This window comes from Bos javanicus, chromosome 13, assembly GCF_032452875.1.
Source record: "Bos javanicus breed banteng chromosome 13, ARS-OSU_banteng_1.0, whole genome shotgun sequence".
Lineage (NCBI taxonomy): Eukaryota > Metazoa > Chordata > Mammalia > Artiodactyla > Bovidae > Bos > Bos javanicus.
Window position 1 is genome coordinate 61622981 of NC_083880.1, and position 18976 is coordinate 61641956.

General features: G+C 46.9%; 1 protein-coding gene across 5 annotated transcripts in view; it reads left to right on the top strand.

Annotated features, from left to right (window-relative positions):
* The window catches only part of HCK (HCK proto-oncogene, Src family tyrosine kinase), a 59570-nt gene that overhangs the window by 25422 nt on the left and 15172 nt on the right, over positions 1–18976 (top strand). For 3 of the 5 annotated variants that reach the window (XM_061437228.1, XM_061437226.1, XM_061437230.1), the window contains 7 exons: positions 2372–2475; positions 6053–6202; positions 6547–6699; positions 8211–8390; positions 9227–9303; positions 14139–14292; positions 16202–16333. In XM_061437228.1, coding sequence (XP_061293212.1) covers positions 2372–2475; positions 6053–6202; positions 6547–6699; positions 8211–8390; positions 9227–9303; positions 14139–14292; positions 16202–16333 — 950 coding nt within the window. Of the gene's footprint in view, positions 1–2371; positions 2476–6052; positions 6203–6546; positions 6700–8210; positions 8391–9226; positions 9304–9482; positions 9605–14138; positions 14293–16201; positions 16334–18976 lie in introns of those variants that run through there. The other 2 variants (XM_061437229.1, XM_061437227.1) reach the window with 2 other exon arrangements.

The window sequence follows — 18976 nt, forward strand, 5'->3', positions numbered from 1 at the left end:
GTGTTAGTTTCAACTGTACAGCAAAGTGAATCTGTTATACATATAGATATATCCCACTCTTTTTTAGATTCTTTTCCCATAGAGGTCATTATAAATATTAAATATAGTTCCCTGTGCTGCTGCTACTGCTAAGTCACTTCCGTCGTGTCCGACTCTGTGCAACCCCAGAGACGGCAGCCCACCAGGCTTCCCCGTCCCTAGGATTCTTCAGGCAAGAACACTGGAGTGGGTTGCCATTTCCTTCTCCAATGCATGAAAGTGAAAAGTGAAAGTGAAGTCGTTCAGTCGTGTCTGACTCTTAGCGAGCCCATGGACTGCAGCCCACCAGGCTCCTCCGTCCATGGGATTTTCCAGGCAAGAGTACTGGAGTGGGGTGCCATTGCCTTCTCCGAACTCCCTGTGCTATAGGTCCCTATTAGTTATCTATGTATGGTGGTATGTATGTGTCAGTCTCAGTCTCCCAATTTATCCCTCTTCTCCCCTTTCCCCACTGGTAACCGTAAGTTCGTTTCTACATCTGTGACACTATTTGTTTTGTAAGTTCACTTGCATAATTTTTTCAGATTCCACATGTAAGTGATATCATTTGGTATTTGTCTTTCCCTTCCTGACTCACTTCACTTAGTATGATAATCTCTAGGTTCATCCATGTTGCTGCAAATGGCATTGTGTTATTCTTTTTTATGGCTAATATTCCACTATCATGTCTGTGGTGGCTCAGCAGTAAAGAATCCACCTGTAATGCGGGAGACACAGGTTTGATCCCTAGGTTGGGAAAATCCCCTGGAGAAGAAAATAACTTCCCACTCCAGTATTTGTGCCTGAGAAATCCCATGGGCAGAGGAGTCTGGTGGGCTACAGTCCATGGGGTCGCAAGAGTCAGACACAACTTAATGACTAAACAGAAACAACAATATTTATTGTATATAAGTGCTGCAACTTCTTGATCCATCCATCTATTGATGGACGTTGAGCTTGTTTCTGTGTCTTGGCTATTGTGAACAATGCTGCAAAGAAGATTGTCTCTCTCCGTTTTACGCAAGTGGCAGCTTCTACACTATACTCTCCCACCTCTTTTGTTCAGATCTTCCAGGCAGGGCCTACAGTTGCTCCATTTCACAGTTGCCATGTCTGTCATGTAGATGCCCCTCCATCCCTTGTCAGTGGTCTCTTAAGCTGTCTCCAGTCTCATGCTGCCTTGAGTCTCCTGGGGTATATGTCATTACTTCCTGTGCAAAATCAGTAGGATAACTTCCTGGGGTGGGATTGCCAGGAGGACAGCTCTTACTGTGTACCTTTAACATTGCTTGAACATTTTACCATGGCTTGAATCACTTTATCAAATGAAAGCAAGGAAGGCAGGGGTGTTGCAGGGTGATTAGGATCTTTGGCTCTGGAGTTAGACTGCCTGACTTTGAATCCTGCCTTCACCACTTACTAGCTGTGTGATGCCAGGCAAGTTACTTGCTCTTTCTATTTCTCGATTTCCTCATCTGTAAAGTGGAGATAATAAAGGCAATGATTCCATAGAGTTGTTGGGTGGATAATAAGAGCTTGATAAATGGTAACTGCCTGTTTCCCCAGTTGATAGCAGAGGAAACAGAAGTCCAGAGAGGGAAAGCAATGTGCTCCAAGTCACACATAGATTTGTGGCAGGGTCAAGGCCAGTTGATCTCTGGTCTGGGGCTTTTTCCATCACAGTGCATGAACCACTCCTCAGGGAATAAATTTGGTTTCTGCTGCTTAAAGTTATTCTTAGATTTTGGGGGGGGATCTAAAGATCCCAAATAGTCAAGGAGGATGAAGAAAGGTCCAGGGATGTGGCGCCAAGTATAAAATTATTTGAAATCTCACATTTGAGCTTAGAAATTCATGCTGATGTTATATTCAACTCTGTATCTACAGAGGAAGATGAACTGTGATGACAAAGCTCAGCCCTCACTCATATGGGCCTCTAAGATCCTGAGAGGTTGATCAAACGTTCTAGAGAAATCTGCAAAAGGAAGATTTTTGACCACAGTTGGTTAAGACTGCTGTATTTTTCCACCCAGTCTTTTTGCTCATCACCTTATCCCTCATGTTGGGTGGTACTGGAATAACCAGCAACATTTTGTATTAGTATTTATAATGCTTTATTATTTTTCTTAAAGAAAGCTCCCTAAATTGCAAGTTTCAGCCTCAGCGAACTGGATTCACTTGTGGTAAAATGTCAATATCAAAGGAATGACTGCTTTTCCCCCAAAGAATCTCTGAGTAAAACTGACACCAGAGGAATCCGGGCCCTTGGAGTCCTGATGCCAGGCGAGAGTGCCAATAGTCAAACAGGACTGCCCGCCGCGGGCTTACACACTGCCCCCTCCCTTCCCTCCAGGTGGTTCTTCAAGGGCATCAGCCGAAAAGATGCAGAGCGCCAACTCCTGGCCCCTGGCAACGTGCTGGGCTCCTTCATGATCCGGGACAGTGAGACCACCAAAGGTGAGGCCAGTCCCCCTCGCCCCGTGTTTCCACCCACCACACAGGGGAGCCCCAGTCATGACCGGACACCATCCTTCGCTTGGGGTATGCCATTGTCTGAACAACTCACCCAGCCCCCCTCCCCGGGCTGCCAGGCTTCCTTCTGCTCTTTGTTCAAGCCTTCTCAGCCCCCAGACCTGCCAACTTAGGTCAGTGGAAGTAAGATGCAGTAGTTACTGCCCTGAAGAACAACAACCTGCTGAACTCGATCTTCATTAGCTTGGATTCTTTTATATACCCATCAAAATATATCTTGTCCACAAGCCTGACTCCTCTCTCCTTCCGTAAGGAAATGAGATGGGCTCGGGCTGTGGGAAGAGACCCCAAGCCAACCTTGTCTGGGACCTGTTTCAAATAACTCCTTTGAAGTATTTGGATATTTTGATGTCAGTGACCTGCTTCCTGAAACTTCCGTGCTGTGAGGGTGGCTTTGTGCCCGGTCATTGCATAGGAGGCAAGAGTAGTGCCCCCAAACAACAAATAACTAAAACTGGTATCAAGTAAGGCCAGTTTTGCCAAAGGGATGATTGTAAGGAGGAGTCCTGTGATTTCAGACTTCACACACAGTGTGCCTTTACTACTGGGTTTAGCTTCAAAACTGCCTGGTTTAGAGAAATCAGGACATTATATTGAGTATGACCTCACAGTACCCTGGACGATCAGTTCGGGGGCCTTCTACTTGCCCCCTGATTTCTGAACTGGGGAAGCCTGAATGTGGCTGAAACAGCGCTCACAATCTGTGTTTCAGGTCAGGGAATGTTTGGGCTTTATTTCCTCCCACCCAACAAACTCCCTACCAGCCCCCAGAGGAAAAGAAATGGTGCAAAAAGATAAAGCCATACACAGCCCTCGGCTTCTCCCTCTGGGCCATCCTACACACAAGGGCAGGAAGGTGAGCCTGGCCACTCCCACCGCCCTCAGAGTGAGCGTAGGTGGGCTCACTGAGTTAATAAACTTGTAGTACAAGTGCCCTGAGTCCCATCCTGCTGCTTCCTGGGTTCTGCCCTTCCCCGCTCAGCACCAGCCAAGTCAGCCTCTCCTTGACTGGGCAGAGTGATTAAGAGTGTGGTCCCAGCTGCCTGGGTTTGAAGCCCAGCTCTGCTACTTACAGGCTGTGTGACTGCCGGTTAGGTACTTCATCTCCCTGGACCTCAGTTTCCTTATGTATAAAGTGGTGATATAAAACCTCTACCTGTGGGGTTAATCATTCACTGTAATGAACAATATAGCTTACTATAACGCATATAACTATAGTCCATTATAATGAATATTATTCCTATCCATTCATTGTTTATTATTTATTATTCCTATTCATTCATTGTCAAGAGCTGACTCATTTGAAAAGATCCTGATGCTGGGAAAGATTGAGGGCAGGAGGTGAAGGGGGTGACAGAGGACGAGATAGTTGGATGTATTCATCAACTCAATAGACATGAGTTTGAGCAAACTCCAGGAGATAGTGAAGGACAGGGAAGCCCGGCACGCTGCAGTCCATGGGGTTACAAAGAGTTGGACATGACTGAGCAACCAAACAACAGACATGAAAGAATCCACCTGCAGTGCGGGAGACCTGGATTCGATCTCTGGGTCAGGAAGATCCCCTGGAGGAGGGCACGGCACCCACTCCAGTATTCTTGCCTGGAGAATCCCCATGGACAGAGGAGCCTGGTGGGCTACAGTCCCATGGGTTCACAAAGAGTCGGACACGACTGAGCGACTAAGCACAGCAGCCTAGCGTGCATGAAAATCGATCAGTTGTGTCCAACTTTCTGACCCATGGACCCATTCTCTTCTCCAGGGGATCTTCCCAACCCAGGGATCAAACTTGGGTCTCCTCCATTGCAGGCAGATTCTTTACCATCTGAGGCACCAGGGAAGCCCCAGCATGTATGGTCAACTGTAATTCATGCAACAATTTAAATCTCCCCCATATCCTATGACATGGTGCTATCGTGGTGGAGAAAGCTGAGAGGGAGAGAAGTGAATAACTTGCCCAAGGATACACAGCTCACAAAAGGCAGAACCGTGGCCATGGACTGAAAGACGTGTGTGTTTCTGGTCTATGTGAATCCAGGATAGTTCCCCATCACCAGCTCCTTAACTGAATCACATGTGCAGAATCCCTTTACCACGTGAGGTGATGCACACACAGGTGTCAGGGATTAGGACATGGCATTGTGCGGGGCCGTGACTCAGTCTGGAGCAGGCAATGGCACCCCACTCCAGTACTCTAACCTGGAAAATCCCATGGACAGAGGAGCCTGGTAGGCTGCTGCCTATGGGGTCACACAGAATCGGACGCGACTTAGCAGCAGCAGCAGCAGCAGTGACTCAGCCTGCCACAACATTTAATATGGACACTTACATTTCAATGTTTCTATTATAACAGTTGAACTGGATTGGTTTGTTTGTTTAAACTTTTTGCTTGTTTGCTTCTAAACAGCCTAACTTTTATTTTCAGAATTAATGTGTATTTGTATTTAAATAACCTATGGATATACCCATACTGCTTTCATTATAACATCATCTATTTTTATTTTTTAAATTAACTAATTTATTTTGATTGGAGGATAGTTACTTTACAATATTGTGATGGTTTTTGCCATACATCAACATGAATCGGTCACAGGTATACATGTGTCCCTGCATCCTGAACCCCCTCCCACCTCTCTCTCCACCCTATTTCTTGGGTTGTCCCAAAGCCCTGGACTTGAGTGCCCTGTTTCATGCGTTGAACTTGCACTGGTCATCTATTTTACATATGGTAATGTACATGTTTCAATGCTATTCTCTCAAATCATCCCACCCTCACCTTCTCCCACTGAGTTCTAAAGTCTCTTCTTTAAATCTGTGTCTGCTCTGATGCCCTGCATGTAGGATCATCAGTACCGTTTTTCTAAATTCCATATATATGTGTTAATATACAGTATTTGTCTTTCTCTTTCTGACTTACTTCAGTCTGTATAATAGGCTCCAGATCCACCTCATTAGAACTGACTCAAATGCTTTCCTTTTTATAGCTGAGTAATATTCTATTGTGTATATGTACCACAACTTCCTTATCCATTCATCTGCCGATGGACATCTAGGTTACTTCCATGTCCTAGCTATTGTAAATAGTACTAAACAGCCTTGCTTTTTTACCAAATTGGGTGTGGTATCTTGGTTTTTGTGAAAAATAGATAGATAATAGGAAGAAAAAGAAATAATGAACTCAATGACAGCCAACATTACTGAGCTTTTACATCCTGAGTACAAACATTACTTCTTCTACCACCAGGCAGTGTGCTGAGGGGAGGAGATATGATGACCAATCCCATTCTACAGATAAGGAAACTGAGGCAAAGAAAAGTGACTTGGTCACGTTTCCAAGGTCTCACAGGAGGACATGGAACAGCCTGACAAGGACCCAGGCAGCCTGACTCCACCGCCCACTCCTACCCTCTGCTCCACTGTGCGGATGTCAAGACGGTGCCAGCAGTGGCCTTACAGGCTGTCAGGGTGCTCACGCTGGGTGGTTTCTCTCTGGCCCACACAGGGAGCTACTCTTTGTCCGTGCGAGACTACGACCCCCAGCACAGGGACACGGTGAAACATTACAAGATCCGCACGCTGGACAATGGGGGTTTCTACATCTCGCCCCGGAGCACCTTCGGCAGCCTGCAGGAACTGGTGGCCCACTATAAGAGTGAGTGCTGCGGGGCTGCCTCCCTTCTGGGGGCCCAGCTGGGTGGGCCTCTCTCCTGGGAATCCTAGTCAAGGGGGCACTGCTGCCTCTGAGGCCTGCTAAGGTCTTCCTGACCCTCCCCCCAGACAAACAGTTGCTTTGGATTCTCCTGAAGTCTTTGGTCTGTTGAGCGGGAGGGCAGAGATGCCATCTCACCATGCTCTGTTCTCTTGGGAATACCTTCAATGGAGCAGCCCTTTGGAACAGGGGCCAGATGCAGTGGACCAGGAAGGGAGGCCTGGAGGGGAAGCCTGAGGCTGGCTTGGGGCTGCCTGCCCTCGGCTGACCAGGGGGCTCTGTTCCAGAGGCGAGCGACGGACTCTGCCAGAAGCTGACAGTGCCCTGCATGTCCTCCAAGCCCCAGAAACCTTGGGAGAAAGACGCCTGGGAGATCCCCCGGGAGTCCCTCAAGATGGAGAAGAAACTTGGAGCTGGGCAGTTTGGGGAAGTCTGGATGGGTAAGGACCCAGGGCCAAAGCCAGGAGAGGAGATAGGAGAGAGGGAGGTCCTTGCTTCCAAGAACAGCCCAAGACCAAATGGGAATGCCACCCAGGGCAGAGGGGAGATTTGAATAATAACTGTAAAGGAGTGATTCCTCTGATAGCAAAGCAAATAGTCCTGCCATGCAAACACTGCCATGCAAATCTTTGAGGTCAGGCCTGTTGGGGTCAAAAACTTTCTTCTAAGAAGCCGGAGTCCTCAGTGAGGAATCTGCTTCCTCACATGGAGCTGGGACAGTCTGGGGTTGAGAGAACCAGAGCATCTCTTAGAATGATGAGAATTAAGAATGGGAAAGTGTAGCTTGGAGATTTCCAGGTGAGTTCAATGTTGGCAGCTGATGAACACGCTGTTCTAAGCCCCTGCCATGTGCCCAGCGTCATGCTAGAGCATTGTAGGGCTTCAGAAAGACATATCCCACCCCTGCTGGGCTGCCTCTAATGACTTAAGAATAGCAAAGCCTGCCCTGCAGAACTGTGGGGGTAGACGCGATGCCTGGCCCAGTGCCTGGCGCCCCCACACTGTTTATACTCCACCACGTTCCAAATGGGAGTGAAGACAGCTTACAGAGATGCCAACAATTCAGCCAGAAAAACACAAGTTTAAAATCCACTCACTTCAACTATATGTATTGAGAGCCTGCTGTGTGTCAGGCACCGAAGAAGAAAAGGCAGAGAAAGTGTATGGTGAGGAAGGCAAGACAGATCAGACTGATGGGGTTAGAAAACACACACACACACACACACACACACATTATATAAGGTCTTAGGCTCTTACTGTAGGAAGACCTCAACTCTGCGTTAGAGCTTCCTGGCAGCCAAGGCAAAAATAGAAACACAAGCAACACTGAGATTTGCAAGATCAACAAGATGAAGCAGGGAAGGGGTGGGGTGAAGTGAGGGAACAGCATGAGCGAAGTTCCTGTGGTGGGAGAGGGAGATGGCTGCTCGAGGGACTGAATGATATGCAGGTGGGTTGGTGCACAAAAGGCAAGGGGTAGAGGTGTTGGTGGATGACAAGGCTAAGAGAGCAAGGCCAGTTTATGCAGGGCCTTGCGGACCATGATGAGATATATTTATTTTGAGAGCAGTGTTAAGATTAAATAAACATTTAAAGCAAAGATGGTGTGTATGTGAATGTGTGACAAAACAAAGGTAGGTGTGTGAGTGAGTGGCATAATCAGAATGATGTCTTAATCCCTTAACCCCTACATGAGCCTTTGCATATGAGGAAACCATAGTTCAGAGAGGTTAAGTGACCTGCCCAAGGGCACACAGCTAGGAAGTGGTAGACCAGCCTTCCAAACCACATCTACCTGAGGGCAAAGCACATGTCTCCCCTTCCTTCTCTAAGGGCTGAGATGGGCAGGAAAGGCTCTCTGGAGGAGGCAGGTCTGCAGCCAGGTCTTTGGGGCCTGTGAGGAAAGAGCAGTGGGCCCTAACCACATTTTCTGCTTCCTGTCCTTCTGCAGCCACCTACAACAAGCACACCAAGGTGGCCGTGAAGACGATGAAGCCTGGGAGCATGTCCGTGGAGGCCTTCCTGGCAGAAGCCAACCTGATGAAGACTCTGCAGCATGACAAGCTGGTGAAGCTGCACGCTGTGGTCACAGAGGAGCCCATCTACATCATCACGGAGTTCATGGCCAAAGGTGCCACATGCTGGGAGCTGGGGTACCAACTATGCCTCCTCCTGGTCACCTGCAGAGTCAGAGTTGACTCTGACATGGTTCTTTGCCCTTCAAGATGCCCCCAGCCTGGCCAGGAACTCTTTTGACATAAACTCGCTGAGCACCTTCGTATCTGACTGCCCCACTCTCCTGGTTAAGGGGAGTTAAATCATGTTAGGGGGATGCCAGGAGAAGGGGAGCACATGGACCTCTAGGAGAGGGGGCGGGGCCAGAACCCCTCTGGGTGATAGGAGAAGAGCCTTCTATGGGTTCACCATGAGCCCTTGAGGCTGGGGAGACTCCCTCAACCACCCCTGCCCCCCCAACCACCAGCCATCTTCCCTGGGTGGACCAATGCTCCAGGAGACTCAGCAAACCATTCCTTATGCATTGGCTAAGCATCCTTTCCAGGCTGCTCCCATCCTGCCGGCACACAGTCCAGGATGTCTCAGGGATATTTTTTTAGGCCATCATTTCTCAATAATGTTCAATTCCTGCCCATTTCTCAACATACAGAAACATCTCACATGACATCCATTTAGAAGGATTTGACATCTCAAAGCTTTTATCATTTTCTAAACACACAGTTATGCCAGCCTTATAAAACCATGGCCCCAGTCCCCCAGGCTCAGAAAGCTGTCTCAATCAAACAACCAGTCTGGCAAGCACAAAGTCATTCTCAAAATGCTCAGATTCTATTTCTCATATGCTAGGAACAGTAAATAAATACTTCTATTTAAATTCATTACTATGAACCGTGTTAACCACTTGTTAAAGTCATAAGAGTAGTAAATGTTGTTCCCCCTACCCCCACACAGGCAGCCTGCTGGACTTCCTGAAAAGTGAAGAAGGTAGCAGGCAGCCACTGCCCAAACTCATCGACTTCTCAGCCCAGGTGAGAGTCTAATGGGGAAGTCCGGGAAGGGGAAGTCAATTATTTATTCAACACGTGTTTATTGATTACATGCTATCATAATAACAATAATAGCTAACACATATTGAGTGCTCAGGATAAAAGTATTCTTTTTAACTGTGCCTTCTATGACCTAACTCGGGGCTTTCCTGGTAGCTCAGCTGGTAAAGAATCCACCTGCAATGCAGAAGACCCCAGTTCGATTCCTGGGTTGGGAAGATCCCCTGGAGAAGGGGTAGAATGCCTACTCCATTATTCTTGGGCTTCCTTGGTGGCTCAGAAGGTAAAGAATCCACCAGCAAAGCGGGTAGACCTGGGTTCAATCCCTGAGTTGGTAAGATCTCCTGGAGGAGGGCATGGCAACCCACTCCAATATTCTTGCCTGGAGAACCTGGGGGGCTGCAGTCCCTTGGGCTGCAAGACACCACTGAGCGACTAAGCATGCACACAAGTCCTAACTCATATAGTCTTCACATCAGCCTTCTAGGGTGAGATTTTTGTTATCTATTCCTTTGTAACCAACTGCTCCAAAGTTTAGTAGCTTGAAACAACAATGTATCATTTCCCATGATTCTGTGGGGTTGACTGGGGTTGGTTGGGTGATTTCTCTGCTCAGCGTGGTGAAACCCAGCCCCCTCTTGAGGATGCATTCTGCTGAGAGCTTCCCTGGGGCTAGAATATCTGGGATGGTGGCTCATCCTCTGGGTCTGTCTCCAGTGACTCCACATCACTCATTCAGCAGCCTAACCTGAGCTCCTTTACATCATGGCAGAAAGGTTCCAAGAGGGAGTCTTCCAAGGGACTAAGCCATCATGAGCAAGCTCCTATTCGCTTTGTGCAGGCTAATGTCCTGTTGGTCAAAGCAAGTCACATGACCTAGCCCAGAGTCAGTGTAGGAGGGACTGCAAAAAGGCGTGAGTCCCAGGAGGTGTGGTTCACAGGGAACCACTGATATGACAGTCTGGCCACAGATGGGTAATTGTCATCCCATTTTACAGAACAGGAAGTTAAGGCTTAGAGAGGAAGTAAAGAGGAGATGAGGCAACTGAGGCCCAGGGAGGTGAAGTAGCTTGCCTACGTGACTGTGTTACTTTGGGGGGACATGGTAGTGAACAAAAAGGAAAGTACTGCTATCCCCTAGGGTTTACACTTATTAAACAACTAAATCTCTTAGAGAGCCATGACCCAAGTAGTCCTGGCTCAGTGTCAAAAGAATGCAGTATCCAGCAAAATTAATAATGTCCAGAAATCACAGAAATGCTTCTTAAAACTCCATTTTCTTTCTCATCTTCCCTTCACTTTATGGAGCTCTTCTCACTTCCAGCCTGAGTGCTTTTCACTTCTGTCTTCTCTCATTCATTCTCTCCTGTCTGTGGGAAAACAGGGGAGGAAACGGGTACTGGTGGGAACCCACGGCTGGAGCACTTCTCCCAGTCCAGGAGCAATCAGAGAAGGCTTCCCAGAGGAAGCTGTCACTGGGCTGAGGCCTGAATAGAAGTTGGGCAGGTGAAGATGAGAGGGAAGGGTATTCCAGGCAGAAGAAACAGTCTATGCCAAAGTCTAAAGGACAAAACCAGAGCTCAACCTGGTCTGTTGGAGCCTGAGCCTGGCAAAAATGAAGGGGGTGTGGCTTGCAGCCTGGAAGGTGTTAAGGGAGAGGGAGGGGCACCTGGGCCCAGGGTAGGGCCTTCAGGAGATGCCGAAGGCAGAAATTTGACTATTTCAGTCAATTTTCATTTGACTATGCAAATCCTGGGAAGGGTATAATAAAGGAAGAGTATGATAAAAGGCTTTGCCTTTCAGAGTCTTCCAATACCAGAGGCATATGGAAATCCAGAAGAGGCATTTTCTCTTCAGTGAGCCCTTCTTCCTAGTGAAACAGGAGTCTGGCCTGTTGCTAAATTGTAACCATCACACTGGCAGAAACCTTGCTGGGAGGAGGGTCATGGACCAGGGCAAGAACAGTTCTCCCCGTGGTACAAACGGTAAAGACAGAAACCACAGGAGGGAAAGAGGAGCCAGGCCCTTGTACATCCAGGAGCAAAGGTGGCCTCAGAGCCCAGGCACAGAAAGGAGCCACCCTGGGGCCTGGTCTTCACCTCCGGTCCTAGAGAGGTGGGTGGGCGCAGCAGAGACTGCCTCGTCACCACCTGGCTGTGTAACCTTAGATCCACTCTGGGTCCCTGGGTCCCTCCATTTGTCAGTGAAGGAACTGGACCATCTTTGTGCTTTTCAAGTTTGAAAGCTTTTTTTTTTTTTTTAGCTACAACTATATTGGTCAAATGAATCTTATGGAGCAGCTGATCATTTTAAAATAGATTAAAACAGAGCTGCTCTGATTGAAGGGGTGACCTTTCTTTTGCCCTTCAGTTAGATTCAATGTGAAGAGCCCTGAGCTGGAATATCCCTACAGGCCCTTCCAGCTGATTCTGTGATTCTCTGGTACTCTCTCAGAAGCAAACCCATGTGCCAATGACGGACATCACGGCAGACCATCTGGTGCTCATGAAATCTCACCACCTCATCAACTCCCAATTTATAGACCAACCCTGAACCCAGCCAACCTATCCACTATTCGTTCAGTTGACAAACCCTTGAGAGCAACACTGTATACGCATGGACTTAGGAATCGTACAGAGTTTTGCTGTTGAGCCCAGGGCTGCCTGTGTAGTCTTGAGCAAATAGTTTAACCTTTCTGAGGGCTACTTTCCTCAACAGGGACTGTTGAAGTGAATACTTATATGCCAGACTCTGTTCTAAACACTTGATGTAGATTTAGAGTATTAATCCTCACATGAACCCTCGGAAGAAGATTCTATTGTCCCATTCTACAGAGAAGAAAAGTGAGGCACAGATGGTAAAGTAGTTTGCTTGGAGATCACAGAGATGTGGGGCTCAAGTTGAGCTGGCCCAACCCAGGAGTCACTTAGGCATTCTTATCTGCTGTCTTCTAAGTGGGGTTAGTTCCACTTGCCCCCTTGAACTCATGTGCTCATGTGCAAATCCATAACATGAGTGTCTGCCCCTGAGCACTGAAAAATGCTAACTACCAGCGTTAGTGCCTGCTCTGTGCCAAAAATTCAGGTAGGGTAATGGACACAGACCCTAAGCAGGGCTGTCAGATTTCCAGTCCTGGTCTCCACTTGGACCAGGTAGTTACTTCTCTGGGATTCAGTTTCATCACCTGTGAAATAATAGTGCTGAAGCAATAGTACCTACCCCAAAGCAGAGAGCAAATGGTATTTAAGTATTAAATATCATATTATGATTAATGAATAAGCTACAACGTCTACAGTTAATGTTATGGCTGTTGTTAACTGTTCATCTGAACTCCTTATAAATTTTCCACACCCATGAGGCCAAGACTGCCTCACCCACTCCTGGCAGGCGATGACAAGCAAAATCAGTCTCCTGGTTTGGTTAGAAAAGTCTGGAGGCTCAGACCTCGGTTCCAATGGCCATGGGTGCCCCCTGCTGGCCACTTTCCACAAGCGTACCATCCACTTGCCTCAGATCTTGAACAGACCTTGGTTTAGTCTGGCCAGACACCCTACCTCCTCAAATAATCTTACCAGATTGCAGCCAGCTGCAGTCCTCCAAAGTGCTGGAGTTCTCGGCGATTAAATGCAGCATGGAGGCCCTGGGGGTGGATATTCAAATCCTGGGGGTGTGATCTGACAAAGGTGTCCCTCCTTTGAACAAAAGAGACGGTGGTAACACCTGGTTCAAGGACATCAAAGACCAGTTTATGAACTATAAATGCTTTTTCTGAGTTTCTGAGGGTTAATCATAAACCTCTTTATGAGGGGTAATGCACAAACTATTGTAAGAGGAAAACGTCTTTACAGAAAAATCCCACATCTTTCTGTCAGGCTTCCCAGGTCCCATTGTGAATAAGAACTCTCCACACAGTCCACTATGCACTCAGAAGCCCTGATGACGTTAAAATATACATCAGACCATGTCACTCTCCTGCTCTAAGACTTCCCACTTCCCTTTGTGCTCAGAATACAACCCAACCCCCTCTCATAACTTACAAGGTTCTTCCCCATCAGCAGCCTTTCCCACAACCTCCTCTCTCCTCCCCACTTTCCCTTGGGCAACTTCTGCTCAGCCTCCTATTCCATGAATACCCAAGCTGCTTCCTACCTCCGGGCCTTTGCACATGATCTTCTCTGCCAGGAATGCTCTTCTTTGACAGAGCATTTGCTGAAGTTTCACCTCCTGATCATCCAATCCAAAACAGCCCTCTACACTTCATGTCCTAGCACCTGCTTTCCCCTTTCTTTATGGTGCTGATCACCACCTTGTGGGGGCTTTGCCTGGCTCCCGACCTGTCCAAGTAACATGTCTGGTGCCCACAAGACACTCAGTAGATGTTTGTTGAATGAGCAAAGGAATTTTCCCTACCCAGGCTTGGGAGTGAAGAAGGCGTAAGAGATACAACAAAATGTGATGTGAACCTAGGTTGTTCCCAGTAAGGGGATTGGGGATGAAAGCCCTTCAAAGTATCCTGGTGTGTGTGTGTGTGTGTGTGTGTGTGTGTGTGTGTGTAGGTCCTTGGAGAAATAATGCTTTTTCCTTAAAGTGTTTTCTGGAAGTCTTGGAACCCTAGAGAAGCTACAAATTGGCCCAGGCTATGAGGATCCCCTCAACCTGGTTAGGTAGACAGAAATGCCAATCTGAGACCAGGACCCAGGCCAGCGCACATATTTTCCAGTTTTCTCACACTTGGACAGTTGTCTTCTGCTTTTGGGTGAGACTCACCTTGGGCTGGGCCAAATCTGAGGGTAAGGGTGTCTCTGTTTTGGGTGGAGATTGCAGAAGGCATGGCCTTCATCGAGAGGAGGAACTACATCCACCGAGACCTTCGAGCTGCCAACATCTTGGTGTCTGCATCCCTGGTGTGCAAGATCGCTGACTTCGGTTTGGCGCGGGTCATCGAGGACAACGAGTACACAGCTCGGGAAGGTAGGGGATGGTGTCGAGGGCCCTGTGGGGCCCACTGGGGTGGGTTGTGTGTACTGAGCATTAGGACCTGTGAAAGTGATATTAATCAAAATGCAAAGGTTTGTCCCAGTATCAGCTGTGTGTTATTAAGCTGGAGGGGCTCCATCTTGAGTTCTGGCCTCCAGTCTCCCCCAGTAAGTGGGATCAATTGTAGATTGGGTCAGTCAAGTCATGTTAGAATTAAGGGTAAGGGCAAGAGCGACTTTAGGTGTGATAGACAAAAACAGGGAAGAATCTAAATGTCCATAAAGAGTACAATGATATTTAAATTGTGGTTTATTCACAGAATATTATGTAGCAATGAGAAGTTACAAACCAATGACACATGCAAACGCAAAAGAAAATGGATGACTCTCACAGACATAATATCAAAATAAGGGAACTCAGACCAAAAAGTAGATGCTGGATAGTTCCACTTATATAAAATTCAGAAACAGGCAAACATGTATGTGAAGGTCGACAGCAGCATTATTCTTAACAGGCAAAAAGTGGAAGTAATCCAAAAGTCCATCAACTGATAAACAAATACACAAAATGAGATCTAGACATGTGGTGGAATATTATTTGACCATAAAAGGGATGGAGTACTAATATACCCTAAACATGGACAAACTTTGCAAACACTGTGTTCAGTGAAAGAAGCCAGACACAAAGACCATGTATTGTATGATTCCATTTATATGAAATTCCCAGAATAAGCAAATCTATAGAGACAGAAAGTAGATTAATTCCAGCCAAGGCTGGAGTGGGGAGCTAGAAAAAAATGGGTAGTGACTGTTATGGTCTGGGGAAGCGTAGGGTGAAAATATTTTAAAATTCACAACCTTGTGAATATATTAAGAAAACCATTGAACTGAATACTTTAAGTGGCTGAATTATATGGTCTGTGCATGCATCTCAATAAAACTTTTTTAAAAAAACAGGCAAAACTCATTTATTGTGCTAAAGGTCAGAATAATACTTAACCTGGATTGCAGGGGTATTGACTGAGATGAGGCAGGAGGGAGCCTTCTGAGATGCTGAAATTTTCTATATCTTAATCTGAACAGTGATTACAAGGGGGGATACATATATAAAAGGCATCTAGTTGTATAGGAAAGATTTGTATATTTTATTTCACGTTCGTATGACACAGTAAAAGTGGAACCACTACAAGCGTAAGAATAGAATGTATAATTTCTAAACCAGGAGAGGATAAGCAGGAATAAAGAAAACTCTCTCAGTCCCAAGGGAGGAAGGGATGGCGGGAGCAGGAAACACAGAGAGAATTTTCAAAACTTGACTATGTACTAGATGATAAAGCAAGTCTCAACAAATTCCAAAGAACATGTATCCTTTACACTGCATTCCCAACTACAGTGGAATTGCAATAGAAATTACTCACTAAAGGTTAACTCAACCTATCCCAGACCAGATGGAAGGAGAGGAGGACCAGAGGGAGAGACACCCAGTGACTGGGGGAAACCGAAATCTTCCCTTCCCTCACAGGGGTTAGGGGGTCGAGGTAGCAGGTATGACCTGGACTCAAAGTCCCTTGAATTTCTGCTGTCCCCAAAGGTCCTGTGACCTCTAGGACTCCACTCTTCAGGAGTTGTAGTTCACCAGGACATCAGCTGAATCAATGAGGTGGCCCCAAGAGGGCGAATCCCCTGCCACACCCCAGGTACCTGGGCTCACTCCTCCCTACTTTAGCCACTGGTCTTCAGAATGGATGCTCCTTGCTTCCATGGGGGCCAGATTGAGGGAAGTCACAGTCCTGCAGGGGACAGATGTTGGCAGCTGTACTGATGTCCTGTTCCCTCCCCCTAGCAGAGACCTAGCTCTGATTGCTCCCCAGGCTCTCCTTGACTCTGCTCTGTTCAAACCACAGGGGCCAAGTTCCCCATCAAGTGGACAGCTCCTGAAGCCATCAACTTTGGCTCCTTCACCATCAAGTCAGATGTCTGGTCCTTCGGTATCCTGCTGATGGAGATTGTCACCTATGGCCGGATCCCTTACCCAGGTAAGAGAGAGGGCATCAGCTTGGGGCTGCTTCCAGGGCAGCCTGGCTCCTTTCTCTTGTTATTGTGTCCATTCAGACTGAGTTTTTGTTTATTTGTTATTGTGTTTGTTTTTTATCAATATTTTTAATGAAGTACAGTTGATTTACAATGTTGTGTCAATTTCTGCTGTATGGCAAAGTGATTCGGTTATATATATATACATATTAATAGGATATTGAAGACAGTTCTCTATACTATAAAGTAGGACCTTATTGTTTATCCATTCTCTACATAAAAGTTTATGTCTGCTCCACTCCATCCCTCCCCCAACTGCCTTCCCCTTGGCAACCACCAGCCTGAGTTGGTTGACCCTCAGTGAGTTCTTGACCCTCACCCCCAGCCTCTCAGTTAATAACATCATTATCTATCCAATTTCTTAAGCCTGGAATCTGGAAGCCTGCTTGGCCCTTCCTCTTCTCTCATCCCTTTCCACGTTCAAGGAGTCACAGGGTTCTAGCCATTGGACTACAAAGCATCCCAAGTCTGTCCACTTCTAACTCCACAGCCTCCACCCACACCAGACCAACGTCCTCCATCATCTCACTGGTACAGTGGCCTCCTAAGCAGTCTGCCCTCTCTCCTAAAGGCCATTCTCTCCCTGAGGCCAGAGGGATTTTTCTAAAATTGTGGATCAGAACTTTTCCCTTCTCCACCTCTAAATTTTTAAAGGCCTCCCAGCATAATTAGAACAAAATCCCAAACTCCTAATTGTGGCCTGCAGGTCCAGCATGATCCAGCCCCTGCCTATTTCTTTCCTCTCCCTTCATGTCATGCTATACCTCACCACCCAGTCATCTAAAGTACTATACACGTCCCTGTGCTTCTCGTTCGCTATACCCTATGCCATTTCATTCACAGCATTCATCACCATTGATAACTATATTTGCTTGGTATTGTCTCCATCAAACTCTGAGCTCTGTGAGGCCAGAAATCATGTCTGTATTCCTTACTGGTGCATCTGGACTGCTACCTTTGTGCTTGGCTGGTAATGGGTGCCTAGTAACTATTTGTCAAATGGATGAATTCATCCCCATGCCCGTGGGCGGCACTCTACACTGAGTAGACCATGGGGTATACAAAGATATATCTGGCATGTAGAGTGCCTGGGACTCAGCAGATAAAGTTTTTCTCTGTTGCTTTTCAGTTGGGATGTTTCCTAGGGTATCTGTAGCCAGAACCCTGGGGTGGGAGGCAAGGTGGATATAAAGAGAATTCTGACTTTATAAGTAAATAGTCCTGATCTTTAATCCTGTTCCTGTTTAATCAACACTTTGAGAAATTCACTTGACTTCTACCCCAGGTCTTCCTCTGTAAAAAATATAGGTAATTAAGTCAACCACCTTGCAGAAATGGTTCTGAAAATTAGAAATAAAAGGTGCAGACACTTGGTTCACTCATCAGTATGTATCAAATTCCTACTGTGTGTTAGGCATGAAGTATACAGTAGGAGACAAAGCCCTTGCTTGGCAGGAGCTCACATTATAGCCTGAAGGAACACGCACTAAATAGATGCACTTCTCAGTGGAGATCACTTGGAACAGAAAATTAAGCAGGGGTGTAGGAGAGAGAGTGACCTAGGGCTCCTGTGGGCATGGAGCACTGTCAGAGCAGGTCATATCTGAGCTGGAAGTGAGCAGAGTGAGGATTAGGGAAAGGATTCCAGATAGAAGGCACTGCCAGCTCTTAGGGCCTGAGTTGTATCTGAAGAATATCAAACAAGCAAGGTAGATGCAGACAAGAAATGAGAGCAGATGGTATGTGAAGCAGGGCTTGGCAGGAGCCCAATCAGGCGGGATCCATGGTCATGGTGAAGACTGTGGGTGTTAGTCTAAGTGTAAAGAAGCTATTGGAGCATTATAGGCAGGGAAGTGGCATCGTCTGATTTCCACATGCAAGTGATGCTTTGGTTTAGTGTGGAGAGTGGATCAGGGCTGGGGAGACGGTGGGAGCTGCAGCTGTGGCACAGACAGGGGTGATGGTACCTGATAAGTTGATGAGCTGGTGCTGTGTTTTAAAAGAAGAAAGGCTGTGACTTGCTGATGTGGAAAGCGAGGGAGAGAGAAGAATGAAGGATGAGTCTCCTGGTTTTGATTGAGCAACTGGATGTCTGATGGTCTACGGATAAAAATTTAAGAGTTCTGTTTAGCCCTGTTAAATTTGTGGTGGCTTATCCATGGGGTTGCTAAGAGTCAGACATGACTGAGCGACTTCACTTTCACTTTTCACTTTCATGCATTGGAGAAGGAAATGGCAGCCCACTCCAGTGTTCTTGCCTGGAGAATCCCAGGGACGGGGAGCCTGGTGGGCTGCCGTCTACGGGGTCGCACAGAGTTGGACAGGACTAAAGTGACTTAGCATAGCATCCAAGATGTTCAAGGAAGCACTTGAATATATGAATACTTTTGGAGCTCAAGACTGGTAATATAGGACTTCCCTGGTGGTCCAGTGATTAAGAATACCACTTCCAATACAAGGGACAAGGATTCAATCCCTGGCTAGAGAACTAAGGTCCCACATGCCATACAGCATGGCCAAGTAATTTTTTAAAGAAAGAGGGATCATAGATGTTTAAATGGTTGTTCTTGAGGATAACTAACATAAAT